This window comes from Xyrauchen texanus, chromosome 15, assembly GCF_025860055.1.
Source record: "Xyrauchen texanus isolate HMW12.3.18 chromosome 15, RBS_HiC_50CHRs, whole genome shotgun sequence".
Lineage (NCBI taxonomy): Eukaryota > Metazoa > Chordata > Actinopteri > Cypriniformes > Catostomidae > Xyrauchen > Xyrauchen texanus.
In genome coordinates, this window is record NC_068290.1 from 24,888,511 (window position 1) to 24,908,287 (window position 19,777).

The window sequence follows — 19,777 nt, forward strand, 5'->3', positions numbered from 1 at the left end:
TTGCAATAAAATTCATACATTTTTAAGAATGACTTAAGTGTCCAAAAGTGTCAATGCTTTTTGGGGTCACTGTATATATTTAAAAATATTTAATATAACACATTTTTGAATGTTAATTGTTGAAGCAGAAATCCAATTATTTCAATGTATAGGCATGTTTCCAGTTTATTTGGAAAACTGAAAATTTTTGGGGCGAGGCAAGAGGGTTAAAGGAAGGTTTTTTGCTTATAATATTGTGTAATACGAATGTCAAATTCTAAGAAAACATTAAATATCCAGTACATTGAGCTTCCATTGAACCATACAAGATGCTTTTTGGAACATTCTCAGATTGTGCATCTATAACATTGATCATCAGATTTTTGCACAAACTTGTGGAGTCCATGCCAGCTCTAGTGCATGCTGGCATTAAAGCAAAAGGGGACATATAAATTCTGAAATTCATTAAATTTAATTGAACTTTTCACTCTAATTGTTATGCTGATATTATAATTTGTAATGTAAAAAAATGCTTGATATATACATTTTCACTAGTGGTCTCAACTGAAAGTAAAACAGACATTTGCAGATAATTAAAGAAACAGTTCATAAAATGAATTAAATATACAAGTAAATCCTTTGTTATACTGTAAAACTGTTACCTTAATTAGCTATTTCAACCTAATCGCACCTTAAAATGAGTTTTGTTGGTGAAACCTAATATATTCAAATGTATTTATTTTCACGTCATGTTAAATAATATTTTTGAATTGAATATAATCAGTTAAAGGGATAGTTCATCCAAAAATTTAAGTTCTCTTATCATTTACACACCCTTATCCATCCAGATGTGTCTGGCTTTCTTTATTTAGCAGAACATAAATGATGATTTTTAGAAGAATTTCTCAGCTCTGTAGGTCCAAACAATGCAAGTGAATGGGTGCCAACATTGTGAAGCTCCAATAATTCACATTAGTCAGCATAAAAGTAGTCAGTATGACTCAGTAGTGAAATCAATGTCTTCTGAATGATATGATACGTGTGGGTGAAAAACAGATACATATTTAAGTACTTTCTAACTATAAATTCTTCTCCCTGCTCAGTCAATCTTCACTTTAACTTTCACTTTCTTCTTGTGTTTTTGGTGATTCACAATCTTCATGCATATCACCCCGTACTGGGAAAAGAGAAGAATTTCTAGCAAAAAAATGAATGAGAAAATGAGAAATCTGTTTCTCACCCACACCCATCATGTTGTTTCTGAAGATATGGATTAATACACTGGAGTACGGATTACTTGTACGATGCCTTTATGTGCTTATTGGAGCATCAACAATTTGGCATCCATTCATTTGCATTGCATGGAACCATAGAGCTGAAATATCCATCATAAATAGCATTTTTTTATGTGAACTATCCCTTTAATTTAATTGTCACCACACAAAGCACATTTCTCAGGCTAACATTATTTCATGAATCGCATACTGTCTCTTCCTAAAAAAATTAAAGGAGACAGAGTGTATGCTTCTCCACTCTTGTATAATGGATGCACAATTAGAAGTCTTTGCCCATATTTCTGCAGGTTGTGAAAGAGGCCTGTGCCCAGCAGAATGATGAAGCTCCACCCCTGTCACAAAAAGAGGATCTCACTGAGAAATCACAGAGCACAGAGGTCAGCATTAAGGTAAGATCCAGGAAGCTGAAAACCAAATATTTTATGACTTCAATGAATAAAATATTTGCTCAATATTAAATACCAGATCATGATTTATGTTTTCACAAAAATGCTCTAAGAACGCAAAATTCTGTGGATGTGGTTTTCAGGGTTTAGAAGTATCCACGAAAGAGCCAAGCCTCCAAGAAAGGAACCTTGAGACCAGTGACTCTGGAGTGGGCTTTAATACCACTGGTCTCCCACTTGACAGTGACACTGATGCACCAACAGCACCTATAGCAGATTCTGATGTATTAAGTTATTCTGATGCTCCTGATGTCAAAGCCACTCCCATCCAAATTCCAGAGCCAAAGACTGCTCCCTCACCTCCAAAACCAGCCGCAATGTCTGACCTGAAGCCTGCACCTACACCTTCGACCAAGTCAATGGCTCCTCCACCACCTTCTCCTGAACCCAAACCTCCAGTAACACCTGAACCCAAGCCTCCTGTCACACCAACGCCTGAATCCAAACCTGCTCTTTCCCCAAAAGCAGAACCTGAAAGCAAACCTGTTCTTACCCCTGAACCTAGATTGACCATCCAACCAACACCTGAAGCAAAACCAACCTTAAGCCCATCTCCAGAACCAAAGCCAGATATGACATCTGATCCAAAACCAACTCTAAGTCTAACACCTGTAACCACATCAACCACTGATGTTAAGCCAACTCCAAGTCCAACCATGGAACCTCCCAAAGCTGTAACACCAACACCTGATGCGAAACCAGCCACTACTCCAGATGTCAAACCAGCAGTCACACCAACCCCTGAACCATCTAAAGATGGCACCCCTGAGCAAAAACCTGCATTGAGCCCAACACCAGATCCCAAAACATTAGTCAATGATCCCAAGCCTGCTTTGACTCCGGATCCTAAACCAGATACAGTCTCTCCAATCCCTGAGCTTAAACCAACTTCACCCACTCCACAGTCTAAACCACCTGTCTCGCCAGTTCTCGACCCCAAACCAACTACAAATGGTACTCCCCAGTCCAAGGGTGACAGTGGGTCCATCATTCCTGGGTTGGATGTGAAGGGCATGGAGGCACCTGCCACTACCCCTCCCAAAACTCCAGATACTGGGAAAAGCTCAATCAAAACACCTGAGCTCATCTCTGCTCCGGAAGGAAAACTAAATTCGACTTCACCCTCAAGCACTGATGGAGCTGCCACCAACTGAGATTACAACCGTAGCCTCTTTCCTGCCTCCTCCTCGTGTATTAACCACCACAGACAATCGAGACACTTGCTTAACAAAACAGAAGAGCTAAGTGTCTTCGTAAAGGAGTGGGGTTCTTCAATCTTTTAAGTCTCACTTTTAATACGATTAATGCGCATCAATAATATGATCCACTGTAAATTCACTCTGTTTACTAATATTTAATCACTCCGTAACAGTAGAGTAACTTACATGAAATACAGAAATTAAGCACTGCAATGTTATACCACTGGCTAATTTAACACAAAAATGAAAATTCTGTCATAATTTACTCACCCTCATATCGTTACAAACCCAGATCACTTTCTTACTTATGCAGAACACATTAGGAAAAAATTTATTGAATATCCCAGTCCATTTTTTCAATATAATGGCAGTTGATAATGCCTCACTTTAAAGCTTTAAGGCCCTGGTATACTTCATACGAAATCGAAGAATGAATGGGTGTGACATCATTTAGAACAAAATCTGGCCAAAAAGGTGTTTTTGAGTTTGTTTCGGTGGTGCGTAAAAGCTTCTCAGAAAATCGTCTTAACAGATGATAAACACCTTCTTACTGCCATTGGTCCACGCCATATATAGATGTGACCTGAAGCACCACCTACATTAAGGTGAGAACAACTTGTAATTCCCATTTAGTCAGTCACTCAAGATCAGTCAACATGAACAAACTGGCATGCAGTTATTAGCGAGCTGGCATAAATTGACCTACACCTGTACGATTGTTTGTGTAGAGACATTTTCCAAGAACTTGCCATGTGATTTTTTTTTTTATTTATTAGTCTTAGTCTTTATTTAGAAGACAATATAATATCTTCTCCGGGAGTATATTGAGGCCTTAAAAAAGGACCCAAATAAAAGTAGTCCATGCAACCATACACTATCCACTGGCAATGTTTTGAGAAGACTGACATATTATGAGATATTTTTAAAACATATTTAAAACATATTTTTTGTGTACCATATAAGAAAGTAAGTCATACGGGTTTGGAACGACATGAGATTGAGCCAATATTGACAGTATTTTCATTTTTGGGTGAACTATTTGTTTAACACAGAATGAGGGAGGCTGTATGTGGTATTCAAAAAAATTGTACAAAGGCAAATCTTCCTTCCCCCAAAATAATACAATGTCTCTGCATGAAGATATTGAGAAAATAAACTGTATTATCTTTTTCATAATTCAAAATTACTGCAGTTAAACTTGGAGAAAGGTGCACAGAAAGCCCAACTTTCTGCTTTTTGAGGACTGAAAAATCGTTTGCCACTTGTCATCATGTTGTTATGACAAAGGACATGTCTCATTGTCGCATTTTTGCAGAAAAGGAAAACTACAGTGAAGTATGAAGCCAAACTAAGATCTTGATATGATGAAGGACACCTATTCCAAAAAATTTAAAATCACGATACTACATAGACTAATCTGTGACTCTGTGCCTGGAGGACATTTTTGAGAATCTTCCACTATTAATCCAACCTTCGACACTGGTCTCACGGGCACCCTTGTCCAGTTCTGTGACACTTCACATTTCAAGTTCATTCAACAACAAAAATGATTGTTGAAATCTCTCATAATATTTCCATTAACAAGAGCTGTTACAAATTTTCACCATTGAAAACACTCAGTGACAACATTATCCATAAGCAGGTGCTTTGCTAGATCCCAGTAGTAAGGCTGTTTGGATAGTTTCTGTTATTCCAACTTGATGATCTATTTGTGATGTATTCAGAATGTTGTTTGTATCCAAATCTGCTGTTGCTTGGAGTTGAAGTGAACAAGCTTTGTAGAAGATCTAGATTGTTGCGTTGCATCTGGTTAAAGGGATATAGTAACCAAATGTAAAAATTCTGTCAAAATATACTCACTCTCAAGTCATTCCAAACCCATATCTTTCTTTCTTATGTAAAACACAAAAGTAAATAATTATTTGAATGAATATCATGGCTTATCTTTCAATACATACAGGTTTGGAATGACATGAGGGCTGTTCATTTTTACAGAATGTACATTTCTGGGTGAATGTTGCCTTTAATCTACTATGTTCCATGAGTCATTTTGGATTTATATTCAGTGTTATTAGATGACTTCAGTCTTGCATATCAGTTTACAAATATTCCAGGTGCCTCCAGTGGAACCTGAACATCACTGCCTGATTGCTTATGTTAGACACATCCAGGAATCTGCTCTTAATACACGACTTGACAGCCATGAAGTCTTAGCAATGACTCATAATGTTAATATCACAAACACTAGATGTTATTCCTAAGGTTTACTGTAGCTTTCAATGGTAATAATTATGGCATACCCCCTGACAAAACAGACTTTGTTACCAGAAGCGCAAATTTAGTCAATAAATGATAACTCAGAATTGCTTACTGAGCACATATGAATCGTGTTTTGTGATCTTAAAATTGAAAACCCTGCTCTGTTTGGAGAGAGCATGTATTGAAGTAAGACAATGCAAGAAAGTCAAAGCAATACAAAAACATGCGCCACACATACAGTATGTGTACACATGCATAATCAGATAATAACTTGTCTTTACATATGTATTGTGAAGTACAGTGGAGTGGATTTCAAGTTCCATATTATTGAATTAATCACAACCATACACTGCTAAAGGTAGCCACGTCAGGGATCTCGTGTACTTTCATACAATAGAAACCTATAAACATAGTGTAGCATAGCCCACGTGCTCCCTTGTGACCATACTCCCCTACCGACTAATCTGATTGGCTGTTCATTTCTTATTTCCTAATTGTCAAGCTCCCATCGTACAAAATGATGACACGTTTAAGTGCACCCTGGTAATGTGCATCACACAGGTTTTCAGGCAAAATCAATATTCCTCTGATTACTACTTATTAAATCATGCTTAAAGGAATAGTTTTCCCTAAATAAAAATGTTGTCATCATTTACTTACTATTATGTTGTTTCAATCCTGCATGACGATCTTCCGTTGAACAGAAAAATAGATATTAGGCAGTATGTTAGTCTCAGTCACCATTTACTTTCAGTGCATCATTTTCAATGAAAGTGAATGGTGACTGACACTAACATACTGGCTAATATCTCCTAAGTGTTCCATGAAAGAAAGTCATACAGGTTTGGAACAACATGAGGGTGGGTAAATGATGACAGAATTTTCATTTTTGAATTAACCTTCTCTTCAATAATTGAATTAACTCAGTAACATGAATCTTCAAGACACTGCCACTGATATATTAGTTTTGTATCATGACATGATTAACTGTCTGTTTTTGTATTTTGTGTGGCACATTGTGCCCTAGACAATTGTGCTTGTGTGTGTGCGGGTGCATTGTGTTATTTACCTTTGAGAGATTATAGATGTTTTTCACCATTGGCAACATCAGAAGGCCTATATATATGTTTGTACATGTGCATGTGAGTATGTTTGTGTGTATGTCAGTGTGTTAATACAGCAACAATTTTCATTGGATAGATGTCAGTTTTATGCAACTACCAGTGTTCCTCCTCTCCAGCCTGCTGGTAATTGCCATTCCTTTTTAAGTGGTACTTAATGCAGGTGCAACGTAAAAGAGTTTTTAGTGCTTTGCTTTCTGCTGATATTTACATTCAGTCAAGTGGTATATTGTCAAACAAAGGTAAAATGCATGAATTCTATCACTGAAACTAAGAAAAAAAATTACTTAATATTTTTGGGATTGTTCAGCCAAATGTGTTGTACAGGGTAATGCACTGCTCATATATGTGCACAGTTGAGCCACACCTAGTCTAAGAGACATGATTTTGGTCATAACTCAATTTTGTCAAAAAGTACAGTATAGTAACTGCATTTTGCCTGTGTACAGCAGTACATCAACCAGCTGACCAAGATAGCCTTGATTTTTAATCCACACTCAAGACTATGCCAATGCATCGTCATTGTAGTCTACGATTGCATGCTATAGAGTTGCATTCCCACAGTGTCCATCTGTGCTAGTGTAGTCATAGGAGGTAGTGTTGAATGTGTCACCCTGTATCTGTTCAGTCACACATCAGATAGACCTGGTTGGTCACTGATATTCTATAGGGCATTATGTCAGTACCTAGAATTGTGTGTGTGCTCTATAGAAGTATCCCTAAAGAGCGAGGAAAATGAGTGGTGAGAATGCATATTAGATGTTAAAGAGATTGTTTATCAAAAAATGGAAATTCAGTCATCATTTACTCACCTTCATGTTGATCAAAACCTGTATGACTTTAATTCTTTGTGGAACACAAAAAAAGATGTTAGGTGAAATGTTATCCTCAGTCACCATTCACTTTCATTGTACAGGAAAAAAAATGCTGCAATGCAAGTTAATGGTGAGTGTGACTGTCATTTAAAATCGAATATTGTGTTCCATGGAAGAAAGATACAGGCTTTTGAAGAACATTAGGGTGAGTAAATGATGACACAATTTTTACGCTGGTGTTGTGCATGCTGAAGTCTGGTTGTGTCCCAAAGGTTTATGAGTGGTCAACATCTTCTGTCGCTTGCTGCCTCTCTTTTCCTCTTGTTATTCCACCTTATAGTGATGCTCTTCAGTTTATCAGTCCCTGATCTTCCATTTTGCACAAACACGTAAACATTTTGTAAGGAAAAGTAATACTTTCTTTATTTCATGGCTAGAAATTACAATAAAAATAAAGATTTTAAAATGTTTCTCAGAGCCAGTCTGTTGTATTTCAGGTGTTACTCTAGTTTTTTCAGAAATGTGTGCCTTCCTTTTAACTCATACTACATGTTTTTCAGCATTATCTTTACAGTTTTTTAAATCACCAAGACACATTTGCAACCTGGGGCTGTATGCATAAAGCAAAATTGTAGTCTTACTGTAAAACAGTTAAAGGATGGGCAAGGAGGAGGCGAGAACCGGCTTGTCAACATAAACCATATTTAATAAAACTCAAAACTCAAAGCACAAACATAAACACACATGACGGACATGCCCGTATTTCTCTCTCCCCCGAACAATCGTCACCGGCCGCCTTTATCCCTCGCGCGCCTCATCAGGCCGATTGGGGACCGGGCGCTCGATATTCCGACCCGGCCCGCCCCCTCCGCTCCACACTCCTCCCGGCGTTATCTCAGGCCGGGTGCCACCGGCATGACGTACACCCCCTATCCCTGGGGCGGGGTGTATTTCGCGTCCCGCGTGGTCATCCCCGCCTTCCTCGCCCTGGGAGGAGACAGGAGGGAAAAACAACAACAAAATAGGCGAGGAAAAGGCCAACACGGTGCGAAAGGGAGAGAGAGAGAGAGAGAGAAAAGCTCACTCACCGGTTCTCTGATGTACCGTTGCGTGGTCCTCGAACACTCCTCCACACTCAGGCGGACGACAGCCGCTCCAACCCCGGGCAAACCGGAGTGAAACCTTCGACCCCCAGCGGGCAGAACGCGCCTCCGCTTTCCTGGCAGCAAATGGGGACACTCCTCCGCCCCTGGCAGCGGCCCTACCGCTCCAGGCGGTCGGAGAGTTTCTTCCCTCCTCCCCTCGCGGACGGCGGTCTCCCTCGACCCCTCCGCATCTCTGGGGACGGCCCCCCATTTGCAGCGAATTATTGAGATGTACTGCCATTTATAAGGCATGTTGTTTAGAACAGTTGTTAGTTGAGGGAGCTATATTGCTGCTGTTGTTTCTAACAACTGTTTCTGCACGATGTCGGTCTCAGTAAAAGTTCATTTGGTATCTGTGGAGTTTGGGGTTTTGGAAAGAGGGGGTGGGGCTAATCCAACAGCTCAGTCTCAGTATAAACAGCTAAAATCGCTTACAGCACCATTAAGGCAAATTTATTTGTAGACGAACAATGCATAGGACATTTAACTTGAAGTAATTTGCATTGTTTTATGGTGGAAGTTACAGGGAAAGTTCACCCAAAATGAAAATTCGGTCATCATATACTTAGCCTTATGTCTTCCGAACTTGAATGAATTTCTTTCTTCCTCAGAGCACAAAAGATGATAAACAAAATGTTAGGATCTGACAGCTTCAGTCGCCATTCACTTTCAGAGTACGGAGAAAAAAACAGCAGCATCAACATTTATTAACATTTCAACATTTATTAACTGTAAGCCTTTCTACTCGCCACCGGATTTTTCCTCGTTTATTCTGGTGAGTGTGTATATCGCGCCAAACACATGCGTGAGCGCAGCGCTGCAACAGCTGGCTGATCATATCACAGAACACCAAAACTCAGACTCAATTATTATTATTCTTGGGGATTTTAATAAAGCAAATCTCACACGTGAACTGCCCAAATATAAACAGCACATTACCTGCCCAACCAGAGACAGAAATATACTGGTTCATTGCTACACAACAATAAAGGATGCATATCACTCTGTCACTAGATCAGTTTGGGACTCTCTGATCACTGTCTGGTTCATCTTCTTCCAGCCTACAGGCAGAAATTAAAATCAACCAAGCCAGTAGAGTTGGACCAAGCAGAGCGGGAACTAGAAGCCTGCTTCGATTGCACGGATTGGAGTGTTTTTGAGGCTGCAGCCACAGGACGAGCTCACAGATGCTGTTACATCATACATCAGTTTCTGTGAGGATATTTGCATTCCTATTAGGACTTATTTATCATTCAATAACGATATACCATGGTTTACAGGAAAACACAGACAGCTTTGTCAGGCCAAAGAGGATGCTTACAGGGGTGGGGATAAAGTAGTGTACAGTCAGGCCAGAAATACACTGAATAGGGAAATCAGAGTGGCTAAAAGAAGTTACTCTGAGAAGCTGGAAAACAAGTTTTCAGCTAACGACCCTGCATCAGTGTGGAGTGGCATGACTCACAACTCACAAATTACAGGACTCCTACCCCCAACCCTGTGGTGGACCAACAAATGGCTGATGACCTGGATGTGTTTAACTGTACATTTGAAAGGCCCAATCTCACACCCCACATCCACTCTGACCTTCACTTCAGACAAACATCAACACCTTATGCAACAACCCACCCCCTCCTGCTCAAAAGACGGGGAAGGCTTCAGGCCTAGATGGCGTCTCACCAGCGTGTCTTCGATCCTGTACTAACCAACTGGCCCCCATCTTCACACAGATCTTCAATAGATCACTGGAGCAGTGTGAAGTCCCATGCTGCTTCAAACACTCAATCATTATCCCTGTCCCAAAAAAAATAAGAAATCACAGGAATTAATGACTACAGACCTGTCGCTCTGACATCTGTGGTCATGAAATCATTTGAGAGACTGGTTTTGGCCCACCTGAAGAACATCACTGTACCCTTTCTAGATCCTCTTCAATTTGCTTATCATGCAAACAGGTCTGTGGGTAATGCAGTCAACATGGGATTGCATCATATCCTGCAACATCTGGACAGACCAGGGACATATGCAAGGATCCTTTTTGTGGACTTCAGTTCAGCTTTCAACACCATAATCCCAGCTATTCTCTAAATTACACCAACTCTCTGTTCCCACCTCTATCTGTCAGTGGATGACCAGCTTTCTGACGGACAGGCAGCAGCTAGTGAGACAGGGGAAATTCACTTCCAGCACCTGTACAATCAACACTGGTGCCCCCCAGGGATGTGTGCTCTCCCCACTACTCTTCTTCCTCTACACAAATGACTGCACCACCAAAGACCCCTCTGTCAAGCTCTTGAAGTTTGCAGACAACACTACTGTAATCGGCCTCATCCGAGATGATGATGAGTCTGCATATAGAAGGGAGGTTGAACAGCTGGCTGTCTGGTGCAGTTAAAACAACCTTGAGCTGAACACGCTCAAAACGGTGGAGATGATTGTGGTCTTTAGGAGGAACACCCCAACATTGACCCCCTCACCATTCTAAACAGCACTGTGGCAGCAGTGGAGTCATTCAGGTTCCTGGGAACTACCATCGCACAGGACCTGAAGTGGGAGACACAGACTGACTCCACTGTGAAAAAGGCCCAGCAGGGGTTGTACTTCCTTCACCAGCTGAGGAAGTTCAACCTGCCCCAGGCGCTGCTGATACAGTTACACTCTGCAGTCATTGAGTCTGTCCTCTGCACTGCAATAACTGTCTGGTTTGGTGTAGCTACAAAATCAGACATCAGAAGACTACAAAGGACAGTTCAGTCTGCTGAGAGGATTATTGGTTGCCCCCTGTCCGCCCTTTAAGAACTATACACTATTTCTGCCATTTCATTCCTCTGAAAAAAATAAAAATAAATTGCACTGTACATAACAGATTTGTATTTTGCACTGTACATAACAGATAACAGATTTGTATTATAATTGCACTATGTATGTGTGTATGTAAGTATGTGTATAATAATTTTTATTATTTTGATATGTCTTGCTGCTGTTATTGTATTGTTGTGCACTAGAAGCTCCTGTCACTGAGACAAATTCCTTGTATGTGTAACTCTACTTGGCAATAAAGCTCATTCTGATCATTATTCTACAGAATTTCTTCTCTTGTTTTCCTTGAAATAAAGAAAGTCATATGGGAATGGAATAACATGAGGGTGAGAAAATTATAACAGAATCTTAATTCTTGTGTAAACATAAGTAACATCAAAGATCAATATTTTTGAAATATCACATGAAATGAATTACTCTGATTTGCTAATACGTAGATGTATATGTATTCTTTATAGGTATGCACATATATTCTGCTTTGTGTCACAAATTAAAAACACTTAAACAGACACATTTGATAGGTTAATGTTTTATAGGTTAATAAACAAACCAATAAAAATCGAAATTTCCAATCAAATATATCCCCTGGTACTGGTGTAAGTACCCCCTAGGATATATATGTGCTTCTCTGGTTGGGAATCATTGTGTTACCTCACACCTGTGACCAGCAGAATAAAACCCCTCTGCACAGCATGGCTCTCCTGTGCCTGTAAGACATTTGCGAAGGAGAGTGCTTTCTGTCCTTGTAGTCAATCACACTCAAAGTCACTCATCTGTCTTTCTAGCCTATCTTCCCTTCTGCCTGGCCTTTAGCTATTGAAATGGAGGGCACAAAGCGGGCAGGGTGCTCTATGGGAGCTTTCTCCTTCCCTCCCTATTTTGTTCTTCCTCGCAGCCCCACCAACAGCTCACTATTAGCAGTCATGTCCGTAGTATTTATATAAGCAAAGGTATGTCAATAGGCTTGGCACACAAATTTCATTCCTTTTATATTCTTTCCTCCCCCACTTTCCATTTTATCATGCCAGAACTTTAATTTCTATACAATACGTAACAAAAAGGACATGCAAACCATTGCTTGCATGATAAATCACATATTTGTTTAGTAAATTACATTAAAAAAAAAAAAAAATATTATCATTGAGTACAGGAAAGTGCATTGAGAAATATTTTTAGTTATTAAAGAACTACATAGCAAAAATCCAATCAAATTATCTTTTCATGTATTTACAGCTACATGAATGATGTGTACTGATTTGGGCCCTACAAACTGACCAGAGCAAATCACGCTGCTTATTTCAGTTCCCCAAACAGGGTTTTTTCAAATCCCTAGGGGTTTGTGATGGAACTGCAAGGGGTTCGTGAGATAGTGATGAAGCAACATGATTACACAGGAAATTGACATGCTGCTTCAGAATGTTCATGTACCCTGAAATTGACCCCATTCTGCAAAATTACTGACAAGCGGCATCTCACATCTGCAATTTTTGCATCAATTTAAACATATTCCCCCTTTTGTTGTGACGTTATTGTTAATGTGTTGCATGCACAATCTCCGAGACATCAGCTCTGGGCTGCATTTCACTTAAAATTTTTATGTCCTCCCCTTGCTAACTTTCCTCCATCTCCCGGACTCAGATGTATATCATTGCTTATGATGTGCGAGCGCCCACTACTGCAATGCAATGGAATAGAATGGCCTAAGCCATTGATCACTTAGAACATGTTATCGGTGATGCCATTTTGTGGAACTATTTAGCCATTTTTGCACCTGAGAAAACATCACAGATTGATGCAATCATAGGTTTAAGTAAAGTTTAGTTGTAATTTCAGATGCTTTTGTATAAACTTGTTTTTTAAATAATCCTTTTATCAAAATTAATTGTTAGAAATGATTCATCGACTTTTACACAAGCAAAATGATAACATTGTTATCAAATACATACTGTAGGCTATGACTGTGGCAGTTTGAGGTAGCTACAAGTTTTATGTGGTTAAATCTTAATATAAACATTCTAAACTACTTACCTGACCCAACTTTACTTAAAACTGTATTGTACTGGAAAACTGTATTTCCATTATATCCTTCACTAAGAAGATGTAGGGTGGGGGTTGATGAAGCGTAATCTACTGTGTCATCACATTTGAGTTGCATTGTGTGATTTAGAGCTGCCTGAAGTGTACATATGAGTAGGCTCACTCCCTCTGTCAAAATCAAGGAGTTGAGTGTCTGTCAGCAGAAACTTCAATCACCCACTTAACAAAGTGGAATGGAGTTCCAAAATAGCGTAGGGGATTCCCCCAAAGGAAGTGCTTATAGGGAAGTTAGCGAGTGATGTTTAAAGTGAAGTGAAACGCAGCCCTGGTCCCGTGGAAACCATAGTAATTGCGTTCACTCTGAGACCAGAAAGTAATCACAAAAATGTTGAGCGTGATACTGAGGTTGCATTTTCACTCTAAAATTACATATTTACCCCACTAATAGTTAGGTTTAGGGTTGGGGTTTGGGTTAGGGTGTAAGGATGATAAAATACGCATTACTGTTGGCTATGTTACACCATTTACTGTTACTTGCTTTGGCACCACCCTGTGGACATTTCAACTCAACAACACCTTCAGCTTTGGCCACTGGGGGCAGTGGTTTTGAATTTCAGTAAGCACAGACCGAATTCAACAGCAGAACTTTAGACCTCCTGTCACTGAATTCACAGTGTGACCAGACCGAATGAAAATGCCAAAGCCAAATTAAATTAGTTAAATTCATATTTTTTATATACATAACTTAATACTATACATACAATTCTAACACTTACATGATCTTTTCAAAATAAGTTCAAATAACAACATAATAACACGTAAAGTTGTCGTGAAATTCATAATATTTAAAGGTTAGCATTACTTAAAATCTACTGTAAGGTAGCGCTTCAAGTAAATCATTAAGTCATAAGTGTTCAATTGTCAAAAAAGTTTTGGAAGCCCTTGTTTATTTAAATAGTTGATTCACAGCAAAAACTGCTCACTAGCTTTAAGTGTCTAGGCATACAACGTTTGATACTATGTGGATTATAACATCAGCATTTCAAAGATAAAGCTGTATCAGCAGTTTTGGAGAAATCAAACATCCATCTAATATGTCATTCCCTCAGAGCGATGGATGAAAGATGGATAGAGGGGCACAGTTCTTTCCTTCATCTATGTCACATGGGTTGTAGAATGGATAGAGTGGCACTGGAACAGTTCCCATGTAGAAGGAGAAGAGTGGCATCATGGTGACAGCATTGTAGAAAGACACCTCCTCTTTATCACAGTCCAGGAAGATTCCAATGCGGATGAGATTGGCGGAAGCACGCACCTGTGTAGGCTTTGGGTGGGTGCAGGCTGTGACAGAGCCATTTCTTAGGGACAAAGTCCACAATCCGTTTAACGTGGAGGAGGAGTCCATCTCCCCGCGGTGGACGTCTGCTCTGGCCACGCCCACTCTCCAGGCGGTTTTGTCCTTCACTTTCACCTCCCAGTAATGGCGCCCATAATTGAAACCCTCTGACCCCATCACACAATAGTAGTAGTGGAAGCGCTTTGGGTTCCTCTCTGCTGGGTTCTCATCAGGCACCTCCTTGTCCTCCTCGAAAATCACAGAGGTCCTCTCAGCAGACAGGGTCAGCAGGGGATGTGCCGTTTCAGGGTCAAAAGTCAAAGTAGATATGTCTATGTGTGAAAAGGGGGTAAGGTGTGAAATAAAAATAAAAAATAATAATTGAATCAGATTAATCAGTGATATGTAGTATAATATAAGAAGCATGCATTCATTGTTTTTCCTTATTAAAAAATTATTAACCCCTAAGGAATTTAATAGTACATTGGATAAATATGTTTGAAATCATGTACGCTCACATTAGCTGAAGACTACTCATTTTATCTTGGTAATCCCGCTATTATCTCATCTGAGAGCTCAGCCCTGTAGATCCACACAATGCAAGTAAATGGTGGCCAGAACCAGAAGGTCCAAAAAGTATATAAAGGCAGTATAAGAGTATTTCACATGCTCCAGTGGTTCAATAAATATCTTCAGAACCGATATAATAGGTGAGGGTGAGAAACCCTTTAATTTAAGTCCTTTTTTTACCATAAATTATCCTCCCTGCCCAGTAGGTGTCAATATGCACAAAAAATGCAAATCGACAAAAATAATAGAAGAATGTTAAAGTGAAAGTGGATATTTATACTAAAGATATACTTTAATATTTATCAGTTTCTCACCAACACATAGATATCTGCAACCTGACCTAGGCTGGACAGGACTCAAACACCCATTTCCCGGTTTCAGTCGGGTTCGGGTCAGCTTTTCAAGTTGGACTCGGGTTCGTGTTGGATTCAGGTTTGTAATTGCTGAAAAAATAAACAGGCCTACCAAACTTGTTTTGCCATTCACACCAAAAGTGTTTTTTCATTTGTCTGCTCTTTTTGTTCAATGTTTTACTATGTAAACACTTGCTGGACGAATGTCTTTGACTGTTGTCTCTCTGTTTCCTCAGTGTCTCATGCAGGACCGGCACATTTTAAAAATCAAAGTCAAGTTAAAACACCTGTGTTCTATTGCATTAGTTGTACTGTGTATAGATTGTTTTTAAATTCAATGTTCTAAACAAGTTCAGACTCCAAAGAGGTGACTGTTACATTGTTTAACATTATACCAGATTTTTCTGCACCAAGTAAAGTTTCAGCACTTGATAAATGGTATGGCAATGTTTTTTTCCCTTCTTCTCTAGTGTACCGAGGGGCTGCCATGCTTGTTACTTGTTAAAGATTTTAACAAGGAAAGCATATCACTTCTGAAGATCCATATCTTCAGAACTTAAACACTGCAGTCTCATGGATGATTTTATGCTGCCTTTACATGCTTTTTGGACCTTCAAAATTCTGGCCACCATTCACATTCATTGTATGGACCTACAGAGCTGAGATATTCTTCTAAAAATCTTTGTTTGTGAGAAAATTATGAGAGATTTAACATTTTTGGGTGAACTATCCCTTTAACGCAAATAAAAACAAGGCTGCAAGAGACACACGTCATGCATTCTTGAAGCTGAAGTGTGTAACTTTTTAGGTCTTAAATACTTTCTCCTTTCTCAGCTTAAAATGCAGAGACTATAAGTAAGCCATTCGTAGGTCAATTTTATCGAAAACTGTCTCTGAGGCATTATAAAATTCCTCTGATTAATTTGATTGGCTCATCCAGCCTGACCTCACAACATTGGCTCAACCAATGGCATGAGTTTGGGGCGAGACATGATTGTTTGATCAACATCTGATGGGGGCATACTCGGAAAGCTGTTTGAAGAGAATGTTTATTATTTATATTCCATTCAGTGGCGCCAGTGTCACAGAAATTACACACTTCAGTTAAAGGTCATGGGTCACATTTAACTTTTACAACCAGAGGTTTGGTCAACTGGAATTTTTGTTTTGGTAAGATATATTTATATTGTGTTGTTGGCTGAATGATTGACCCCAATGTATACAACTGTATTAACAGACCCATTGACACTTGCAGTAAATGTGGCATCTACCCTGACTAAAATACAAGACAACTGCCATATTGGCCTGCCTAAAATAAACAAACAATTATTGACTGCACCTTTGGAAAGAGGGTGAGTCTATGAATGGTTGTGACACTTTTTGATAGGTTTTCTATACTTGGGTGGGGGCAATTAAAATATTTAGAATTTCTGTACTTGGGTAGAGGGATGTTTTCATGTGTTTCCAGATCCTGTACTGAATGGGTCCCACAAACTGACCAGAGCAGATCTCACTGTCTACTGGTGCAGGACGCATGAAAGTCACCTCACATCTAATAAAGAGAGACAAGGCAAATTAACATTATGAAAACAGACAAATGGGCGATGAGCAGATTTCAAGACAGAGAAAAGAATGGCAGCGATGATGTTGATTCTCAGTAAATTAGATACCAAGAAAGAAAGAAGGAAATGTAGTTGTAGAGTAGTAACTTGCCTTTTCAGAAGCTCTTTGATTTCCTAAATGGATGAAAATATAGTGTTTAAAACATGATCCCTCACATTCAAAGTCATGTTTTACTGCCTAGAGACAGCAGTCAGCTCTACAGATTCCTCAGACACTCATTCAGTCATGTGATTGTTGAGGCACTTAGTGCATTGAAAAGTGTCAGGTGGCATCTAGCATATTCTGTGGGTGAACTAACCCTGTAATATTAAAGATCCCATCAACATCACACATCAAGCTATAATTTCACATTTAAATGCACAGGATGTGGCAGTTTAGGCAGAATGCAGCAAATGGCTAAATCCTTTACCACTAAAGATTAATTGAATGAACCTTCAATAAATTAGACGATCCATAGAGGATAAAGTCTAAGGCCAGTGCAGGCCAAACCATACGACTCCAGCTCAGATAACAGCTTAAAGATAAAGACTTTCACTACTTAAGCTGTCTCTTTAAATAACCTAAAATTGCAATCCACCTTCAGAAGTTTGGGACTGTCATCTTCCCTCAGTTTGCAGTTCAAAGTCTCGATGGCTCTCTCAAGATCTCTTCCCTGCATGGCAATCTTCTTCTCCCTGTCTTTTAAGATCTTAACTCGTTTGTCCCTTTCTTTCCTCAATCGATCCAGGTCTATCTCCTCCTCCTCATCCAGGAAGCGATGAAGATTCTGGAACTCTGCTCGGACTTCCCGCTCAATCTCTTCACATTTGTTCTGTGATAGAGAGAGGAGGAAGAGAAAGACATTAATGACCTAATCCTCTTAATCAGATGATTGGATTGTTTTTGTGACCAGATCTTGTGAAAAACATCATTACTTGCATTATTTTTTAAATGGAAATGGAACAATCTAATGCCTGTCTCACACTGATCTCTGAAAGACTTGATTCTGATTGATTAATTGCATCATTCAGCAGTCAAATATTTTTGAAATGGGATGATTCTCACAAATTGCAATTCCCTGGTCCAATTTTACTCCATAATCAAGAGAAACAAAAACTAAACTATAGCCTACTGTGTTTTGCATATAGAAAGTAAAGCCATTTTAAGGGCCTTTAAGATTATTCACATTGTGACATTATTTTCATGTCAGTTACGCACATTTTACCCCAATTCTCATTACCGCGATGGAAAAAGATGGTCATTGTGATATTCTCATTACCACAACGTGAAATTAATTATTTATTATTTAAATTGTAAAGAAATAACACAACATAGTAGTATTTTCTTGGTAATTATTTTCTTTTCTCTGATTTTAATTTAAAATCTGTAATAAAAAATAAAATAAAAGGCTATGTTATCCCTTACTTGTATTTTATGACTCATTGTATCTTTTCATGTGAGCCAATAAATGGTTTGTGCATGAAGGAAAGACTATTTATACTCACTCAGTCACTCATATTACACAAGTAAACAACCCAATACCTCAACCTCCAGTGCTTCCATAAAGGTGTTGTTTTCAGCTTCATAACATTCATCAATTTCATGTTTAATCTTTTTAATAGCGTGAATAAGCTTCTCCTGAAACATAAGCACAGACACATACACACAGCCAGTTTGTAGTAATGCAAAAGGTTACTCAGTATGTACATTAATTAGATTTTGATACATTTTGTGCATTAACCCTAACCTTAATCTCTAATTCTTTAACAAATGTAAAGATTTGAAATGTATCGTTTGAAAGAGTCAAAATAACATAAGCGGTTAACCTTATATCAATATTACAATCCATGTGTAATTCACACTGTATATTTTTGTCAAACTTTGTCATGGCTTATTTTTTTGAAGCTGACACTTAATTCTTACCTTTTGGTCACAGAGATGAGATATATTAAAGCTGTTCTTTGTGTCCTTCATGTGATTTGTGTGCATCCCAGTTTTCCTTGTCACAGCAAAGCAGACAGTCAGAAATCTAGGATCTCATAAATGAGTGAGGGGTTAATTTAAATAGATGTGTGTGTGTGTGTGTGTGTGTTAGAGAGAGAGAGAGAGAGCGAGAGAGAGAGAGAGAGAGAGAGAGAGAGAGAGAGAGAGAGAGAGAGAGAGAAGGACAAATGCAATAGGAGAGTAATTTATCAAAAGAGGGTGACAGAGAGATTGGTTAGTGTGAAATAATAACAGAGGCTGGAAGTGACCAGCACATACACCTAATCTACAATAAACAATATTTAAGTTAAAATAATTATCACCAATGGCACGAGTCATAGAGGATTTGCCGTCACATTATAAGATGCTAACACAGTAGAATAGCAGAGGGGGGTATTGTGGGGTTCACAGCTGTCTCCCAGCACTGAATTATGGGAATGAGGCAAAAGCATTCTATTTCTGTCTGTCTATTTCTATCTTCTGACGAGAGTTTACGTCAGGGAACAGAGGCAGACTATTACAGGGAGAAAGACAAATAGAAGGGGCGGTGTGAGGTTTATGTTTCACTGTTAGTACATGACACAAATGTATGTGTATGTGCACAAATGAGAAAGAATATGGAGAGAAACTGAGAGTGTATACCAGTGTTGTATGTGCATACAGAGGGAAGATTATGTTTCATAAAGTGCTGTCTTTGTGGCAAACATTTTTCAAATATTTTTGTGAAGTACTAGAGGGCATTGCTTAAGGACAAGAACAACTCCTTTGTGGATAAAAAGTAATCTCTCTCTCCCTCTCTCTCTCTCTCTTTCAGCCA

The 19,777-nt window shown here is 39.0% G+C and overlaps 2 protein-coding genes across 3 annotated transcripts in view; one reads left to right on the forward strand and one right to left on the reverse strand.

Annotated features, from left to right (window-relative positions):
• The window catches only part of LOC127655497 (uncharacterized), a 32,451-nt gene extending 24,867 nt beyond the window's left edge, over window positions 1–7,584 (forward strand). For both annotated transcript variants that reach the window (XM_052143352.1, XM_052143353.1), the window contains exons 8-9: window positions 1,562–1,663; window positions 1,804–7,584. In XM_052143352.1, coding sequence (XP_051999312.1) covers window positions 1,562–1,663; window positions 1,804–2,874 — 1,173 coding nt within the window. In that variant the 3' untranslated portion in view covers window positions 2,875–7,584. The remainder of the gene's footprint in view (window positions 1–1,561; window positions 1,664–1,803) is intronic.
• A 6,311-nt stretch (window positions 7,585–13,895) lies between these two features.
• LOC127656315 (zinc-binding protein A33-like) lies at window positions 13,896–19,053 on the reverse strand. The gene is made up of 6 exons (XM_052144585.1): window positions 18,901–19,053; window positions 18,520–18,615; window positions 17,576–17,809; window positions 17,089–17,111; window positions 16,812–16,927; window positions 13,896–14,784 (listed from the first exon to the last, which is right to left on the reverse strand). The coding sequence occupies exons 1-6, from the start codon at window positions 18,964–18,966 to the stop codon at window positions 14,222–14,224; spliced, it is 1,098 nt and encodes a 365-aa protein (XP_052000545.1). The 5' UTR covers window positions 18,967–19,053; the 3' UTR covers window positions 13,896–14,221.
• Between the last annotated feature and the right edge of the window lie 724 nt (window positions 19,054–19,777).

Bases quoted from the DNA above. Each gene is read 5' to 3' on its own strand.
- LOC127656315 (XM_052144585.1), bottom strand. From the start codon at position 18,966: ATGCACACAAATCACATGAAGGACACAAAGAACAGCTTTAATATATCT. The intron at 17,810-18,519 runs GTATTGGGTTGT...TCTCTATCACAG, and splicing joins TGGAAGCACTGGAGGTTGAG to AACAAATGTGAAGAGATTGA. The intron at 14,785-16,811 runs GTACAGAAATTC...TTTCACACATAG, and splicing joins GAAAACATCCCTCTACCCAA to ACATATCTACTTTGACTTTT.